The sequence below is a fragment of the Lytechinus variegatus genome, chromosome 11, assembly GCF_018143015.1.
Source record: "Lytechinus variegatus isolate NC3 chromosome 11, Lvar_3.0, whole genome shotgun sequence".
NCBI classification, from domain to species: Eukaryota; Metazoa; Echinodermata; class Echinoidea; order Temnopleuroida; family Toxopneustidae; genus Lytechinus; species Lytechinus variegatus.
The window spans coordinates 11,780,947-11,801,751 of NC_054750.1; the positions used below are offsets into that span (position 1 = coordinate 11,780,947).

The window sequence follows — 20,805 nt, forward strand, 5'->3', positions numbered from 1 at the left end:
AAATTGCAACCATGCTAAAGCAGGAATAATAAGGTACTTTGTCAAAAGTCATAGCCAAGTCTTCCTTGCAGAAATTCCACAATTTTTACCAATCCTATAATTTGAGCATAAACAAATAATGGATAATTTGGGAAGCTGCTACGATAAGACCAATAGCACCATTCCTGTAAAAAGACATGACACAGACTCTTGACTAGTTACCTCATATTCAGCACTAGGAAACATTTGTATCAAGTACGGTATAATTGTTGCATAGTTTCATTTATCAAATTAAGTATAGGTAGGTGTACGTTACTTACTTCATTGAAATTGTCGAAGGGTCCTACGCTAGGCCTGGAGGTACGCGAGTGTCTTGGTGGGTAACTCTGCTGGATGGCAAGATCTTTGGCATGCTGATGAAGCATCTGTTTAAATTCTTCCTCTGAAATAAAAGCAGATTCAAATTTGAAGAAAATTGTATTGTGATTAAAGAGAGAAGTGCAAGTATTCTAGGTTAAATGAGAATGACATCATGATTGAAGATTAACACAAGTTTTCTACATGTAGGTTAAAAGAGCATAATAATCAGTAAAACGTCTATGCAAGTTTTGTAGGTTACATTCAATTTGATGCTCAAGCAACAGTACTCTCTTAGAATATTGTGTAAATCCTCAATCATATATTTTTTTTCTTTTTGTTTTTCATTGCATGAATACGATATAGGGTAAAAGAGAAACATTTCCATTATTGAAAAATTCAAATAACCAAAAAATTATGATAAAACATGGATGAAAAATATAAAAACACAGAGAATAATGAAAACCAATACCAAAAGATGCTAACCAAGTCACGTGCCCCTTAGTCATTAGGTTAGAACAAAAAAAATGTCTGTCATGTACATAAATAAAGACAATGAATGCAGGGACATGAACAAGATTAATAAAGGTAAAAGATGGATGGAACACAAATGTGGAAGGTGAAAAACATATTCAAAGAAGCAAAGGTCTAGTAATCCTTCTTTTTTTATTAAAAAACAACATGACTGTCATGAATATTAAGAAAACGAATGTAGGAAATAAACAAAACAAAACAAGAAAAGAAAAGTAAAACAATAATAGAAAAAACAAAAACTTGGAGTACTTTGAAAACACATGCCTATCGAAGCCAAGGTCTAGTAGCCCTTCAGTTCACAACAGTCTCAGTTACAACTGCAAATATTTTATGATCCAAAGATATGAGTTGATATAATATTAATCAGAGGCCAAATGATAAATGGATTGAGTTCCTTCATCAAAATCTTCACCACGTTATCTATTACCCTAGTTTTGACTACATACGTTAGGCCTGATATACATTGAGGCTCAGTCCCCATGAATGTCTAATACACTTGCCTCAAAAAGAAACAATAAAAGTGAATGAGAGTGAATGCTTCAGAATGATTTAAGAACAAAATCATTATCATTACCTATACAAGGTATTTTAGCAGATAAATAAAAGTCATATTTAGCTCACTACTCTCAATCCAAGACCTATGATGTAAATATTTGCCATGTTACCCTCCCTGGGCTTTACCCATAGGAATCTAGTACAAAATAGAGGACAATATTGGCCATATTTCTGCTAATGTGCTTGTACAGTAGGAGCCGATTTTGATAGCTAATTTCAGTATTTGAGAAATCTGGCTGCAACCAGTTTATGAACTAACGCATTGTAGATAATGCGCGGCGCGACCAGTGCATACACGAACCCAAGCGCAAGATTTCTATGCGTTAAGTGTATTTGCGCGCCATGCATGATGTGCGACTGCAAGGTAACAATTCACCTCACATTTGCTCATTAAGGGTTACTTTGCTAAGTTTGTGAATTACCTGAAATCAGAAGTAGTGATAAGCAAACAGGCTTATAAATTGTTCCAAATAATAGCTTGAATTACACATTGTACAGCCTTAGGAAATAATTATAATATTGACTGGCTCTTCTTTCGGGAAACATAAAATATGTTGCCCTCATCTAAAGACTCGGGCCAATATGATTCTGTTGCGGGCGACATATTCGATGCTCCCCTCAAGGCCAGTCAATATTATATAGATATTCTACCAAAGTAACAATTACTTCAGGATTAAATCCATTTTGTGACAGAGGTAGACACGTAGAGTAATAAATAAAAATGGATTTAGCTTTGAGGAAGTTTCCTGATATATAGTGGGTGCATCATGGTCTAGTGGTTCTGACTCTTGCCTTTGAGATAGAGGGTTGTGGTTTTGAATCCCAGCCATGGCATGTTTTCCTTCAGCAAAAAATTTATCCATACTGTGCTGCACTTGACCCAGGTGGGGTGAATGGGTAACCGGAAGGAGTAACTCCTTGCCTGCACTGAGTGCCGGTGATGGTAGCTTGAGCTAAAGCCAGGGTAGTAATAGCAGCGCTTTGTATCCTCAGGCAAAAAGCGCTTTATAAATCCAGCTATTATCGTTATTATTTAGTTAGGACAAAAGTTGCTGGCATTAAGTTAGTACACAGAACTGACCAAAAAAAGTTTTGCTAGAGAACTTTCAAAACAAGGGAACAGTAAATTACCCAAATTTTATGGGAAATAGAAGAAATCATTTGAAGAGCTTTATCGCAACTGCATGATAATTCTGTCTCAAGGAATAATTTTGGCCGAATTCATTTTGTTTATATGAAATGGAAGTATCTTTCTCTTTATAACTGTACAAGAGAAAATACATATGTATTCCAAATAAAATATAATTCAGAAACAGCCACTCTAAAATCTTGCCACATTACAAATTTATTAATTGAATGCTATGATCATTGACAATAATTGTTCATATTCTTAGAGGGTTACTTTTGGTAATTGACTCAATCTTTGGATGTGGTGGTTTTGGGTAGGAGGGGAGGGATAGAGGGGAAGGAGAATAAGAAAGAGAATACCCCCCCTTGAACATATGACCTACACACATATCCCTTTTCTCATATCCTAAACAAACAATCTGCATCGAAATAATACAGATATGTAAATAAAAATTAAATATATTCAAATTGAGTAGATTTGGTTTCAACTCAGACGTAAAGGTCTTTTAGTTTGATTGTTCTAGATTTCAAACTCCGGTTTAGAACAATTCAGAAAGAGCTCCTCAATTTGAGCATTCTTTGTTTCAGACTTGGATTTATCACGTTCAGGACAAACCTTTTAATTCCGAGTGTTCTGTTATAAGACTCAGAACTATAAATTTTGAGTTAGAGATCTCTAATTTGAGCAATCTTGGTTTCAGACTAAAGAGTTAGTACATTTAGGACAAAGATGATAGTTTAAGGAGATCTACTTTAAGCTCAGAGCTATCAAATTTGAGATTTACGCTTTCCAATTTGAACAGGGTTGTTTCAGACTTTAGTTTTTGGTTTTGAGTATCAGACTTTGGTTTCAATCTAAAAATTCATCATAGTTAAACAGATGCTCTTGAATTTTAAGTTTCAGACACAAATTTATCATATCTTCAAGAGTCTAACTGGTTTCAGACTCAAATCTATTGCATCTGAGACAGGGTTCTTCAATAATGTTCTCAATTCAGACTCGAATTTCTCACATTCTAATTTTGAATCTTCTTGGTTTCATACTCAGATTTGCCAATTTGAAACAAAATCTAAAATTCTGAGCAATCATTTCCCAAAAACATTTTTTTTTTTTTTGCATATGAGATGAAACTCTTCAATTTGAGCATCATTTTTTCTCTCATTTGTTTCAAACTTTTTGTTTTAGATGCAGATTTATCACATTTGAGACAAAGCTCTTCAATTCTAGAACGGATGTTAGAACTGAGGTTGTGAAAGGCTAGCTGACCTGCTTCAATGTCAGTCTCCGGTACGGAAGGATTAGAAGGAACAGAGAGACTATCTGTCTGCCTAGAGTCAGTCTTTGAAGATGAAGAAGACATGCAATCCTCGACAGCTGATTGGACAAAGCAATACTTAAAAACTACTCTGAAACTTCACAACTACACTACACTACTGGGCACTAAACTACAGCACAGCTTAACATAAACCATGATGTAACACAGTTTCATGAGATTCCTAGGGTCTGTTGCATATACTAACGTTGCCATCCAGTCCCCAGAAATCCTTGATTCTGATTGATTGTGTAGGATTGTTAACAATGATAGTTACCAAGTTGCTACGTTAGTACAAAATTTTATGCAGCAGAGCCCATACCAGAACATATTTTCATTTTGCACTATTGACATAGCTACTGACATAGCAACATTGACCAGCAGTGGCGGACCGTGACCCGGAGGAGACAAAGCATTGGAGGGGCACAGCATTCTTCACAAACAATACAGTGCCCCTCCAATGCTTTGTCTCCTCCGGGTCACCGTCCGCCACTGTTAACCAGTGCTTATATGAAGGCACTTTACTTCAAGTAAAAACTCAAAGAATAAAGACTGGAAAATTATAATTTTGTTATATAAGCATACAGGTTGCTACCAAGGGGTGTCTCACAAAGAATGTACTTCTTACTTAAAATGATTCTCGATTGGGCATCGCATATATACCGCATGACCACACTTGTCAGTAGGGGACATGCTCTACCACGTATTAATCAATGATACTATGGATTAAATATCATGTGCACATTGGTGATTAAGCAGGAATTTAGGTCACACTTAAACTCTCTGTAAAACAGCCCCAAGATATAATTATTGTGTCTCTTTTCCTAGCGATACCCTTTGATAGAAAACAAAGTCCTCTCTTGACGAAGACTTCATCAAAACCCTGTCGGTCCCCATTTGACTCTAGATTAGAATGATGTATGAGAGTTGCCTGAGGCCCTTCTTTTATAATATACAACCCTTCCTGTCTTCAATATCAATATCCTACTATGCATTGTAGTATCCTAAAAATAGAGGTTCTCAGCATATGATATTGCACTATGTGGGTAAAAAATTATATTCTTTAGGTAATCTTTGTCCCCGCTTTATTTATTATTTATCAATTCATTATTTTGGGGGAGGAAAGGGGGCCTAGAACTTAACATTGCATCGATTATTGCTTTGCAGGGGAAAGGCATCAAGAGCTCCCAGTGTGGCGTCCTATCTGAATATGGTCGTCCTCATATAAACAATGTTTTCCCACTTTTTTTAGGGGGGGGATATGCCAAAGCAATAATATCAATTCTAGTCCAGATTGGCTGTTGATTGAGGGAAGCTCCCATTCTCAAGCTAATGTAAAGAGACTGACTCCTGAATTCCTGAAACTTTGCCAAACAAGTGATGAAAGAGTTGGCACTGGGTCAAAATTAGGGAGTATGTCCCTCTATATTTGCTTGGGAAAGGGAGATTCAACCTATCAATGGCCAGTTTGGACTATATCAATGCAGGCATTCTCCTGAAAGACATTGGATCATTTTCTGTTTTATGTAGGGGAAGGCGGGGTAAGTTGCGACACTTTTTGCATTTTGCATGTTAGAATTGATATGACTAATAATCTTGTAGAAATACGTACCTTTCCTTTACATTTCATTCTTAGGAAATATTTTTCACCTATATTTCTATATATAACTTTCTTCCCCCACACTGAAAGTCATTGTCACCTTTGAAAAAAAAAAACGATGTCAAATGGCCCAACTTGCCACATTTGTGGGGTAAGTTGTGCCACCTACTGGGGTAAGTTGAGCCACAAAAACTATGTACAAAATGTATGCGGGAAAAACCAGCAGTCAATTTTTTAAGTAAAGTCTTTTCACTTGCCAATTCACTACAAATACTAACATCCTCTAAAAGTAAAAGAACTGTCATATGAATATGCTCCTTTCTGCCTAAATATCAATGGCTTTTAAAAGTTTTTTTTTATACATTACCATAAGAATTACCATGACTCAACTTGCCCCATGATGGCTGGCTCAAATTACCCCAGTCTGAACTTAATGCATTATTTTCAAATCTATACATTTCTTATGCATCCATCATGTAAAAGACTATGACAGAAATGAGAATCCATACCTGGACTAACAATATCGTTCTTATTTCTCTATTATATTTAAAGACGTGTGTAGGTAAAAATCACTTGTTTATTTCACACCCTTTTTTGCTTTTTTTGGCTGAAATTTGTATTCTCCCATCTAAAAAAGTACTTTTTGTTTCAAAGTTTAAACAATGTGGTGGGGTTAAGGGTTATGTAATGGGTCATCAATACATGACACCACCACAATGTCTGACTCATTCATTATTGGCCTGGATGTGGTGGCTCAACTTGCCCCTAGTATGCTCAACTTACCCCCCCCCCCCTACACATGTAAGATTAGTGTTTCATGCAATAAGTAATTCAAACTACCTGTTTTGACTTCCAGTAGCTTCTGCCTGCACTCAATGTCAGCCAGGAGTGTTGCAAACGTCCTTGCTGTCTCTAGGGCATTCTTGGTCCCCTTCTCCCTCATGGGGGCCAGGACAAGAATGAAGAAACGGATCTCTTGACTCGTACGTCCCAAGTTGGCAGGGTGCTTCAACCTTGCAATGGCCACCTTGCGTCTTTGCAACGATGGCAAGGAGCATCTGTGTGGAAAATAACAGATTAAATGTCAAGAAGTGGTGATTCATTACAAGTATAGGTATGGGAGACACAACTAAGATGAAGTAATAGATCTCTTGGCTTGTATGGCCCTAGTTGGCAGGGTGCTTCAGCCTTGCAATTGCCACCTTGCATCTTTGCAATGATGGCAAGGAGCATCTGTGTGGAAAATAACAGATTAAATGTCAAGAAGTGGTGATTCATTACAAGTATAGGTATGGGAGACATAACTAAGATGAAGTAAGGGATTTTGATGGCAAGGAGCATCTGTATGGAAATGATTGATAAAAGTAAAGAGTTAAGAGCAAAGTTCACTAACATGAATAAAGGTTGTCCTCCAGGTTTGCGAGGAAAACCTTGCTTCTATATCACAACAGTAATGAGCATCTCCAACAGGACAAATCTAAATATCATAAGATTAATCTCTGCCAGCCTGAGGTTTCCAAAATTATCCTGCTATTTGTGACAAAGAGTTGTGATTGATCCAATCATCATCAACTATGGAAAGCCAGCAAGATCAACATATATTATGCATGTTTATTCAAAATATTTTTTATTATGTATATTCATGCATTTATTGTTTTCTTGAAATTTTGCTTTGCTTCTTTGTTTAAAAAAAAAAATTGTGCAAATTTCCTGTAAAAAAATTATGACACTGATGGATTTCCATAAAGTTACAACTGATTGGATCAATCATAACTCTTTGTAAGATGGGGCCCTGGCATATCATCTTAATCAGAATCATCTCAAGATTAGATGCAATAAAGCTTCTGAAGCATCACCTCCAGAATATAATAGACTCTACATGTATTTGTGAAATGCACTCTGGGTTTTGATGAATTTTAATTTCTATACAGTACCAGGGAATTGTCCCTGATGGTACCATTTTATCACACCCTATTCAAGGAAGGAGCCCAAGCAGGCTTTTATACTATCTTTCACTGTAAGAATGCTGTTTAAAAGTTAAAGCATGCTGCTTAAGCCTGTCACTCTAACAACAAGCGATTAAACTTTTAAACAATTATTTGACTATTTTAAACAACCTGTTTAAAAGTTTAAACAATATAATTTTCGGAGTGACATGCTAAAAAAAAAAGCTTGAAATTTCAAAAATCATTTTCACAGTGTACCAAAGGTCACATTCAAAGCTCAAGTGAGGAAAGACACTAGTGCAAATTAAGTAATGTCCAAAGTTGCAAAAACAAATTCATGACATCATAATGAAATTATTATGACATCAATTATGATGATTCATGACATCGAGCGAAATCATTATGTAATCATTGCTTTGTTCACTAGACTTATTTTTTTCTAATATTTGAAGCATGTAATGTTTCAGTAGCATTCAGTAGGGTGACATTTCTCATCATCTCTAAACACCATGAAAAAATACAGAGCTTGTCACACCATATTGAAAGGAAATTGAAGGAAATTCTTATTGATCACTAATTTCAGAGGGGATCGAAAGGCCGCAAGCAACGGAGGAAGAACACAGATAGACATGACAGTCAGGGTAGGAATGACCCTCATGCTGATCACCAACACACCTGATCCTCTCACCCTACCAAGTAAAGGTGCAGGATTCACACGTTTGCTATCGCTACTGTAAACAAGTCAGTCGCCATCCCAGTGATGTCGTGTTACACGAGTCGAGGTTGTGTGCTCATGGGGTAAATAATGGGAGTGACACGTCGTCGTGGTGAGCCAGTGATGAAACACTCTAAATGAGATAAGAGTTGGTGGATTTAAATAGGTATTTTAACAAGCTGTTTATGAAAGTTACACCTATTGCACTTTGTGACAGTCACAACTCATTACATGTTTCCAAAGTTTTTCTTCTCACAGGGCAGGCAGAAAAGGTACAAACTTCTCTGCCAATTTTCATTTTTACAAGAAGTTCATAAATCCATGGTTGGTTAAGTTTTTACTGATTACAGTTCATGCAATTAATGACCAAAATTGTGCTACTAACGAAAATCATTGATCATTGTTGCAGTTTTTTATATAAAAAGAAAATAACCTAGGCATCCTAAAGGAAACTATTAATTTAAGAACAATTTCATTTTTCATTTTCCTCAACTCTCAATTCTTTCAGATATTTCTTTCATAACAGGACTACAAATATTCATAGCCGTAAACAGAGATACAAATAACCCAATCATTTCACAGGCAATCAAAATTCTGGAAAATATTTTATTTTTTATTTCCTCTACAATCTAATACTATAATCCGTTAAATTATCTTCATCATGAAGACTATCAATCTCGGTACCGACCAAATCATAACCCACACATCCTATTTAAGGCAACCAAAGTAAGGTGTTATAGGCAATATTTCATATATTTTCTGCAAGTCTTTATGGTCCATTTTATTAGCTATCTTCACCAAAATAAAACCTTTATTTTCATAGCCACAGAAAGTACATAGGAAATATGCAATTAATATAAACACCCTAGGAAATATGCAATTAATATAAACATTATGGCCAAATATATTTCATCTTATTTTATTTCCCACTAACCATGATAATTAAGATATCTTCACCAAAATAATGTCAATGCTACCATGCTTAATTTCCCCCCATTCTTCAAATCTGGACCAATTGTTCAAATCGGTGGCAATCTATGTCCCTTCTCGATGTCGATTAGTCGCACGTTAAAGAGTGCAGATGATGTATTGGCTTTGGAGATCTCATGTGTAAGAAGCACCTGCTATCGAATGATTCAATTGGTCCTTAATTGCCCCCTTTTCGTTATCCTCTAGTGACCCAACAGCAAATCAGTGAAGAAGAGTAGTCATTTATCAGACTGCTCCACCGGTAGATGGGAGCGGGGGACGTCGCAAAACGGGATTCAGAGCCAATTTCACACATAGGGAGATATATTTGGCGATATTACTTGATACCCGGCCCTCATCTGCCGGAGTAAATGACCTGGGAATTGAGTCCACTTCGAGCATGAGAGGAAGAGAGACCTGGGAAAATTGTGCTAACACCTTTCCAAATTAGAAATAGAATGGTGAAATTGACTTGCGCATTATCTTTTATTTTCTCCCTTCCATGTCAAAAACAAAGATTTGGAGAAAAGTGATGTGTTATTATTTCCTACCATACAGAAGGTTGTTACTCAGATTTTTTTTTCTTGAGGGGGGGGGGAGCTTGAGTGCTCCATGACGATGTGGTAAAATGCCTTTTCATTTTACGTATAAGAAGTTGAATCAAGAAAAAGGCTTTGTGATTTTCAGAATAGCCAAAAGAAAGGTATGCCCTTCTGGATTTATTTGCTTACCTTCGATATGTAGCATGTTTTAATGGTTGGAAGTGCTACTTGTTTTATATGGTCTTCATGAAACAAAAAATGAGTGATTTTTCACTGATAACTTTGCTCTGAGCCAATCAGATGCAGGATTTTAGTAGCTTATAACAATAACCATTGAAAATCACTGTGTATTTGTTTCATAAAATACTTCCCAGGTTAGCCAAGGGACCAAACCATCCATTCGCACTTCTAGCACACTGCATAGATTGAAAACCCCCTATCTCCCAGCAGCCAAAATGGAATGAAATATTCATCAATATCTATTCTGAACCAATATGGTATTAGAGGGAATTACATGTGAATTACATCTTGTTTGAAAATGTTCAAGCCATTTCATAATGGGAATATCTAGTGTTTGAGGTAAAGGAATGGGACTATAAAACAAACAAAAAATTATTGCCAATCACCCAGGTGGTGCATAACTGCTTATTGAAATTAAAGAAAACTCTGAAGTTTCTTATATCTCTATATAATTTTGTTTAAAGCATCAGTAATGCACAAAAATGGATTGATTTTTCTCTACTAATTCAGATAAACCTATTGTTGAGGAGAATTTGGATTTAATTTTCAAACATCTGACAATCTTTTCATAACTAGACAAAACTGGTTCTTTTTTGTTATAATGTGTCACACACATATACTTTGTTTTTTAAAGCTGAAAGGAATAATTGCCAGCTCAACAAAAGGTACTATACAACAGAAACTAAGAGAACATTTTCAGAAAAGAAGTAGAAATAATTTAATCAAATTAAGTGACTAATTCTTAATGATAGAAAAAAAATCTGAAGAATGCATGATTTATTTCTTTATAAATGTAGCAGAAAACATATATAAGACCACATAAAAATAAAAATTACAATAACCTTGCCTAATTAGAGAAGAGAGCTTAATGATCATTATTCAGGCCAAAAACAATTGAGCATAATCACTGCTTCTACAAAATACAACAGAAATTAATCAAAATAAACGAATATAGGAAAAGAAATAGTAATAAATTCATGTGAATAAGCTGAAAGAAATAATAGCCTACTCAACAAAAGGTACTAAACAAAAAGAATAATCATTGCTTGTATAAAACACAACAGAGACTTATCAAAAGGAAAAAAATATCAGAAGAAAAATAGAAATTCATTCAATTAAGTTTAGTGAATAACTGATGAGATAGAAAAAAGAAGAAATTAAGCAGAAGAATACATAGACTGATTACTTTATGCAAATGTAGTAGAAACATACACAAGACCACATGAGAATAAAAGTTGGAATCACAATGACCTTGCCTATGTAGAGGGGGAAGAGAGCATAATGATCATCATTCAGATATAATAACAGAGGTCAAAGTAATCTTACTCATCATGCATGGCCCAAGCAATAGATTTTTAAATATAGAGACGTCTGTGACATGATGTTACAATTGAACTTCATTGCACTAGCATTAACACACAGGGGCACTCCTAGTACTTATCCGACATAATCAGGCGCAAATGCGGGGGGGGGGGGGGGGGGTGGGAGGCAGCGGACCTTGTCTCCCTAGCCGAATTTGCAAACTTTTTATTTTTGCTGTCAATTTTTTTTAATGGGGAAATGCTCTCATGAGTTTGGTTTTCAAGTTAAAAAAAAACATTGCCCCCCTCCCTCATTTTGGTAAATCCTTGTTCGGCCCCTGAATATAATGCTCCTCAATTTGCAGGAACTAACTCTATATTAAAACATACCATAGAGAGAAGATATTCAGACACACTCATAGAGGTCAAATTAATCTAACATGCATTGCCCAAGCCATGGTGGTATACATGTTGGCCTGCATGTGTATAAAAGTTTCATAACCATGACTATACGATGTGGCATACTATTATCACCAGACCTTCATTTTTGAGGAGCGCGATCGCACCGGCGCTCCTACCGCACTCCTTAAAAAAAATGAAGAGAGCAAAAAAGCATGCTCCTTAAAAAAAAATGAAAAAAAAATTGCTAAAATTTCACATCTTTAAATCCATGAAATGGCCTTCTTTTTTCCATAATTCCTTGAAATTACTTTTAGTTGAAATCTATCAGAAAAATAAAGAATATTCATCTCTTTCCTGACTCTGATTTTAATGTAATCTCAGTAAATATTGCAGTCCCATGTAGTCCCATATGTAGATTTTCATGGCAACACCATGGAAGTCTACATGTGGGACTACAATATATACCGAGGTATGTTCAAATCAGAGTCGGGAAAGTGGTGAATATTCTTCATTTTTCTGATAGTTTTCAACTAAATCAAAGTAATTTCAAGGAATTATGGAAAAAAGAAGGCCATTTCATGGATTTAAAGATGTAAAATGTGAAATTTTAGCAATTTTTAATTTTTTTTATAATTTTTTTTTTAGCAGGAGCGTGTACATCTTGTAAACGTATTGACGTGACCCAGGCCTAGTTTCACCACAGATTAATTAATATCTAACACAGCTATTACATATATACAATGTGAAGAAAAATCTACAATTTATCATACATGTATTGTAATGAATTGATTTGAGCTCCTCACGGAGAGCGATTCTGAGGAGCTCAATTGAGCTCCTCAAAAAAATAAGGAGAGCGATTTATTGAGCTCCACGAAATTATAAACGTGAAGGACTGTATCACTGATATCTAAATCTAATGTATTTGCTATCTTTAATATTTATCTAATAATATGGAGATTCAGGAATTAAAAAAAAAGGTTGAATAAAGTATTTGAATTGAAATTAGTGGAAATATTCTCAACCTGAAAAACAAAATATATTCTATAATTCTGCTGTCTTCAATTATGATAAAAAGAGACCAAATATCTTATTTGAAAAAGAAATCAAGGATACAATACCACATAGAATTCACAAAAAGTACACCAATACACAATCACACATGTATGCAGCTTTTATGATTAAGCAATATACATGTATGGTAGGGATTAATCTAAATGTCAAAGTCATTGCTTCATGACCATCTACCTGATAGACTGTCCTGTATATCACTGTCTACCATCAATATTAATAATGACCTTCAAACTTGATTAGAGTTCTTCAGTGCAATCGCTTTGACAAATTATAGGATGAATTGAATATTACTGCCCAGTCTGTGTTGTGCAGCTTGTACACGACTGCACGTAGTTACCTATTAAAACAATTTGTTATGAAAAGGATGTCAATGAATGAAACAAGCCCATAATGGATTGAACTGATATTCATTCATGTATAATGAATATTTTCATACCCTATCATTTTAATAATGTTTATTTACCGGTATCTGGATATCTTTATAATTATATTTTGTTCATCTGGACTTTGCAACTTCAGTTTTCATTTGTCTAATTTTTCTACATGTCAATTGATATCTTAATATCTTAAGATATTAATGCCGAACCTCCTTGTAAACTTATCTAGAATTACGGAGATATTTCGCCAAGTGAATTTCAAACTTTCCTGTATCTAAAACTAGATTTTGCATTTACCTCTAAATGAAAAATAGTGAACCCTTCAAGCTAATAATCCTGAGACCTGAGATCATACTATTAAGGGGGGGGGGGTCCTCATGCCCCATCGAATCCCCTCCCCCCATTTTGTAAACAAACTGGTAACAGAAAAATGGAAAAGAGCGACCTTGATTATGATTTGATGAGGTACAGCTGTTTTCAATGAATGTTTACATGAGCTAAATGTGCTACACAGATGGCATGCCGTTCAGAGCTATGTAATATTGCCTTGTGAGCCCTATATAATAATTGTTCATATTTTTTCACAAGTTACAGTCTGAGGTTGCAGTTTACAGACATATAAGAATAGTTGGACAGGAGAGAAGTAAAAGAAAGAGGCTACATTCTCCAAACAAACAATAGTCTGAATATAAGGTTCTATGATAAAGAAAGTGCAGTGATGAATGAAGAATACTTACAATGCACATATCCATGACTGATCATAGTCAAAGCCACCGCCTTCACTTGTACTGGTGCCCTGCACGGTCTTTGAGAGTACGTGAACTGGAATAAGAAGAGCAAAGAAAGATGATTAATTTCTACATTTTCATTTATTAATATTCCATGTTTCTATTGAGAAGATAAGAAAACAAGCATTGAAATCACACCAAACCAAAGTCAAAGGATAAACATGAAAAATATTAGAATATTTTACAATAAAAAATTAAGCAGGACAAAGAGGTGTAACCGAATGTCACGTAGGCTTATCAAGGGTATTTGCCATTCATTATAACTGTTACAAAGATAGAACAAAAAACTTAAAATGCTAAAAATTTCCACCCTTTCATGTATTAGAGGATAGAAAGAAAAATCAGTGAAAATAAGAGATGAAAGAACAACTCAATTGGGGATAGAAAGAAATCAAATGCAATAAAAAAAAATAAGACACAAGACAAATTTGTTCACAGGTGTACAGAGGGTATCAAATTTGTTTGAGTTCTGAATGCTAATGTATATTTGTTTACTGCTGTCCCTGGGATAGTTCGAACAGACCATTCTTGAATATTACCTACTTTAAGGTGCTTCCAGACTTGATAACATATCGTATCTTATAATCTACTCCAATAAATTTTGCCAGTATGATAGCAAATTGTCTGTAATAACATAAGAGAACATTGCCTAATTACTAGACAGTGCAAGACATATGGGATTTCACAGAGATTGTTCAAAGGCATCTCCTATTCTTAGGTTTGAAAAGCAAATTATGAGAACTTCCCATAACTGGACCTGGGCGTGGGTGCCCCCCTCTTTCTATCTAATATCCTAAATCCTCATTTTTTTTTCTCCCCCTGTAAAACACCCCCTGGGAAAAAAACCTCTCCCCCCCTTCCATGTAACACTTCTATCTCCCCCTTCCCCTGTTTTCTATGCTTTCCTACTCTCTTTCTTTTCAACTCTCTTCTCTCTCTTTCACTTTGTCAAAAAAGGGATTCCCCCTGACGTAATGAACATTCTCATAAAAGCAGAATAAGAAAAACATATCAATAAATTCCATCTCCCAGCTTTAATAGTTGAAATCAGAAAGAACACAGGAGAAATGAATTATCAAACAGGTTTTAGATAGGGGAGGTGATAACTCACTTCATAATAGCAACATTATGAAAAATTTAGACAACCCCTCAAAGAGATTTGTTTAGATGTACCAGGTACTGCAGTATCTGAGCAACTTTAAGCTGTGTGAGGTATACAGTTTAAAAAAGAATACTAATTATTACTTCTTAAGACAACAAGTAGCCATATCCAGCTACAATTTCATTTTTCATATAAAAATCTTAAATCTATCATGATATTAGTAATCAAAAACAGAGGAAGGTTTCTGGGTGACTTGAACAGAAGTCAGTATAAGACAAATACAATTTGTATCTTCTGCTGTAAAATGAGCCACAAAAATATTTCAACAAATTTGTTTTTATTTTCGCTGTCGTCCTGCCGGTAGTTTTTTTTACCCTGCACTGGCAAACCTAGCGGCTAAATTTCCATTATGCTGATAAAAAAAATCATGTTATCAAGAAGACAGAGAAAAATGACAAGGAAAATTTTGCGGAAAAATGTCTAATTGGAGCAGAAAAAAAGGGTAGTCAGCCCATCCTGTCCGGGCATCGTGATGATCTTACACATTGCCATCAATCAAGCTACTCAGTTTCTCTTGACGTCATTAAGGGGGTGCATTCCGACAGAGGGGTGCTTGGTTTGTACCCACTGCCTAAAATTGCACAGCAAGTGGCAATATTTCCAACCAACGGTTGATAAGGTTAATTCATATATTAACCAACCTAATCACAGTAGAGAAAGAATGTTGGTGATAGAGCTATATTAACTAGCATGATCTAATGCCCTTCTTGTTGAAGTATGATGTATGTTGTATACACTGAATAATTTTGAATATGATTTTGGTTGGCTTACATATGAACTTAACAACAACGCACTAATATTGCATTTTAAATGTGCAGATGTCGAACCTATATTTGTAAGCCAGATTGCATTGTCGTGTTTGGCCTGGGAAACCCCATATCCTACGCTGAGATATACCAATGACCGAGATGAACCCATTTTTCAAGCATCTCACATGTATACTGACGGGGCTATAACATGACATGAAATCATAACAGAGCTCTGCCAAGTGTGTAATCATGTTAAATTGCTCTATCAGCAGTGCATGTCTGCGTGCATTCCAAACCTTTATCCTAGCCTCTCTATCTCTCTCAATCTGTATCTATCATCCTAGTTAAAGATCTATCAGTCCACTGTATATTATGATAAAATAATAATCATTGAGCTCTAAGAAGAGTTCATGTTACACGGCCCTGTCACATCATTCCATATGAGTTGCGGGCAATCACCCACATTATAACCAAATGCTCAAACTTTTGTGTGGACAAATCAGACTTGAATGCGCTCCTGCTGGCAACCATGAGCGAGATATATATGAGATGTCGTCAATGTGGGCGACCTACGATTAGCAAAAGTAGTCACCCACTAGTCACACACGCAAAGCTTGCACGGAATGATGAGACAGGGTTCTGCCTTCAATCACAATATCTATTCCTTATCATCTATTCATATGTACAGGACCAAAGAAAGTTAGACTTTGGCAAGGACCATATCAACATAAATATGATGCCTAGACATATTCTTGTCATTTGATTGGTTGTTTGATATCAATCATTCAGCCCACTTGACACTGACATCATCAAGCATGCAATTTTGGATCCATTCATTATACAATTTTGTTTCCATACGATTTTGTCCATTGCACGTGTGCACTAAGCCTGCAGGCACCACACGCAAAGACGTATTTGCAGCGCGCATGTTATATGTACGGGACAGACCGAGCTTGCACTGCATGGGCATATTCTGCATCGAAATTCATTAACTTCATACGAAAAAATGTCTGTTTCAAGGTGTAAAATAAACTAAATAATGAATGTTCTTTTCATTTGTGCAATGACAGAATACTTCATTTGGTAAAAGATGAAATGTCTGATCCAGTCAACTTGGACTATGCCTCGTTGAATGGATCATTTCATCTTTCACCTCATGAAGTATTCTGTCCATTGCACTCATAGACATTCATTTTTTGTATATTACTTGAGCACTCTTTAATACAGAACAGGGTTCCAAGATACAAGTATAAATCAGTAAGTGTATCCATGATTTTTGTTTAAAAAAGAATCATAAATACAGCCTACAATTCACTAATACATTCATATCTACTGCAGATAAGAGGGAAGAAAAATTCATCCATTTTTGTGGAATTTCTGTTAGATACTTTATTTATCTTTCTCAAGGTGTGCTGCTGTGCCATAAAAAGGTTAGAAATTGGTATATGCATCACGTTATCATATCACTGTGTGAATGCTATATTGAAGTAAAGTCTTTCAAAATTATACCTAAAACTAAAAAAGATTCCATGGCCACATTGAATGCAAGTTTACCATTATGGAATACTATGGTAACTTACATGGAATCCTTGATTCTGATTGGCTGTTGATCAGCATTACCATGGTAGTTACAACTGGATGTCAAAGTTACCATATTCGTAGCTTTTATGAAACAGGGCCCTGTTTGTGTTTCGTAGTACAAATTTGCTCGAATAAGCAGTCTATCTGCATTAGTATATTCACATCTACTCGTGATAAAGATATATGGTAGGGGGTCCTAAAGCTGCGCGGGTCCTAAAGCTACGCACCACTCATCGCGCATGCAGTTTTCAATGGCAAATGCGCACTCTGTGTGTGGAACTGTGACTGCAGAGTGATGAACAATTCCTATTAATTTTTGTCTACAGAGGCTGCAGTAAATCTCTAAATGCAGAGAAAACCAACAACTGTCAGGAAGTTTGGAGTTATATTCGCTTTAATTTCATTTTATCCTATAATAATTTCAATATATTTTAGAACGTGAGGCACAGGAAATACTATTTTTTTGCATGATAAATCGAGTGCGTAGCTTTAGGACCCCTTCTAACATCGGGCGGCGAATTCAAGAGGTGTTCGGAAAACACGGCGGGATTTTCGTATTAGTGAGTTTTGTGATATTTTGTTCTCGCTTAATGATCTTTAGAATATTTGCCACAAGTTAGCGACAGATAATTTGTTCAAAGATTAAGATTGGCATAGTTTCTATCGTTTGTAAACAAAGTGCGTAGCTTTAGGTCCCCCCATCATAAAAATATTATCCCCTCTATTTCTCGCGTTTTTGTCTTTCTCATTCCGTCTTTACAAATGATTTCATGAAATACCCACCGAAAGGGTGTTTTATAAATATTTCAATGCAACCTTATAGAGATACATGTACACTTACAGTCCAGTTGGGGGGTGGAATATAACACATGACATCATTGGTCAGATCATGCTGATAGGACACATGCTATTTAGTGCGCGCCAGGCAAAAATTCTTTTTTTTTCCGGGGGGGGGGCGCACTTTTCACAACCTAGTGCCTAAATACAAAACATTGGATAAGCTTTAACATTGCCATGAATGAGAATTTTCTGGGGCTCTGTTTTATATTTTCATGGCTCTTTTGAGCATCTCTTTGGGGGCAAAATTGCTCTGAGCCCCTGTGTAATTTTTTTCCCCCAATGTGGGCTTCGGCATTAAGCATGACTCTAGGTCACACCTGAGTCTTCGTCAAACACCCTGTAGGTGTGACAGTTCCTTTAGGTAGGCTTCATGGGCCACTGGGACGCAATACATTTTTACTGCCTCAGTGACAGCAGATACACGCACAGTGAAGCAATGTGTCTATAGAGAGGGATAAGTAATTCAGGAACTGAAGAAGCCAGATCTTATTCCCAACTCAAGGGGTGGTATTCCTGGGGCAGTGCTGGGATATATATGAGTACAAGACAACCTATGGGTGGCATCATGTTTTACCTTGATTGAATTATATAGGCATTATAGAGCAAAATGGCTGACACATCTCCTTTTCTTCCTTATTTCTTTTTTATTTTTGTTTTCTCCTCTTTTCCCACATAAAAAAGAATTAATTCTTCAATTTGATTAGCAGTTTAGGCTACAATATTAGGGAAATTTGTTGTTCATTTCACAAAGTGCACTGCAAAATTACAATGTGAAACCAGGCAAATTAGTCCCTGCAATTTATGTCCTTCTATCAAATTTTCTAGAAATAAGAAATGACTAAGCACTCATGCATAACAACTGTTCTGATCAATCAACATACAGCGTTATAATATATATAAAGTATCAGAGGATATGATTCAAATATGAATTTTGGAGCTGTCTATGTTTGAGAATGATTGGCCTTCAAAACTCAAATTCTTTAGCATTACATCTTGGTACTTTAAAAGACTTCATTTCAATCAACTAAACATCCTTATAAAGCATTTTTTTACAAGTAGAAAACTAATTGTTGATTAAATGCAGCTGTAGACCTATGCCCAATGCCAAGGTGATTATGCCTTACCATGTGCACCTACTAAGAATACAGCCAAGGGTGGTACTTGTAAATCAATCGACCTTGAATAAGAGGGTCTTGGATAAGCTTTTAATGTAAGGACTTGGGGTGACTCCTCGTTGATTTATCAGGCACTCTTCAAAGGCCAAAAAAGGTCCCTGTTTGATTTATTCATGATTTGCACAACGGGGATCCCATATCATAAAGATTGGTGATCGGTGGGGCTGATTTCTAAGATTGATTGCATTGATGATTGTGACTGATCAATCATAGAAAAGTTACAAAAAGTTAACATATCCTAGACATGCATGTGAGTTACAACCTTTATTACGGTTTCCCTTCTTTTGTCAGCACATTTGATTATTCATCCTGATGAGGAAAGAAGTGGAATGCCTCTGGCCGTCTCACCTGCATCACGCGGTTCAATATAGCAGCAGTGCTGACTTTGCAAACTACTATAACTCGCACAAGATGTTCAGTGATACATGGTTACTCTTATGTCCACTTTTTAAGAACTAGACCAATAAACTTACAGAGATATGATGGTTATTCAACAAAAAACCCCAACATGGCCAAAGTTCATTGACCTTACATGACCTTTGACCTTGATCATGTGACCTGAAACTCGCATAGGAAGTTCAGTGATACTTGATTACTCTTATGTCCAAGTTTCATGAATCAGATCCATAAACTTTCAAAGTTATGATGGTAATTCAAAAACTTAACCTCAGGTTAAGATTTGATGTTGACGACGCCGCCGCCGCCGTCGTAAAAGCGGCGCCTATAGTCTCACGCTGCTATGCAGGTGAGACAAAAACTTGTCAGTATCTCGGCAACATATCTTCTATGATGCAGAAATAGCAACTTTTGGAAATTACAGTTGGGGAAAATTTTAAACTGACATCAAATTATGTGGGCATAGAACACATCTCGATTGCTTCCGATCCAGCTCTGGGTTGCAAGATGCTCTCTGGTGCAATCAGAGCCTTATTTGACATTAGTTAACATATTTAAGAAAAACACATAAAACAGCTCAAACCATTTTTTTTTAAATAAAGGTAAAGAATAAAAAAACTTTCAACACAATTATCTGAAGAAATATGTTGACAGTAAGGCTGGAAGTTGGGGCCATGTTTGGAGAGCCTTACATTGGAATTGGGAGGGTTGGCATCTCTGATGATGGTACATCTAATAAAACTGGGAAGCATTTCATGACATAACCTACTGAAACCCTTACATCAGGGGCCCGTAACAAAAAGATTAGCAATCATCGTAGAACAATTTTCTACGACTGATTCCATTGACTACAATGTACAATCAATCGTGAAAATCAAGCATACGATTAATCGCTAACCTTTGTGTTACAGGACCCTGATTAGCTAATAGCAAATATTTCAGGGAAACTCACCTACATGATTCTTCATGAAATACTCCCCAGTGATCATCATTATGGGAACAGACCCCAATGTCATGCATGAGAGGCAGAACATGCTAATAATATATCCAAGCATTTTATGGGGCATCATCATTAGAACTCAACC

General features: G+C 35.9%; 1 protein-coding gene across 2 annotated transcripts in view; it reads right to left on the reverse strand.

Moving 5' to 3' along the window:
- Positions 1–20,805, reverse strand: part of LOC121423761 (sodium bicarbonate transporter-like protein 11) — a 61,896-nt gene that overhangs the window by 26,428 nt on the left and 14,663 nt on the right. Inside the window, exons 3-6 of one of the 2 annotated variants that reach the window (XM_041619246.1) lie at positions 13,767–13,851; positions 6,307–6,524; positions 3,821–3,928; positions 300–421 (exon numbers count right to left, since the gene is read on the reverse strand). In XM_041619246.1, coding sequence (XP_041475180.1) covers positions 300–421; positions 3,821–3,928; positions 6,307–6,524; positions 13,767–13,851 — 533 coding nt within the window. The remainder of the gene's footprint in view (positions 1–299; positions 422–3,820; positions 3,929–6,306; positions 6,525–13,766; positions 13,852–20,805) is intronic. The other variant, XM_041619247.1, reaches the window with a different exon arrangement.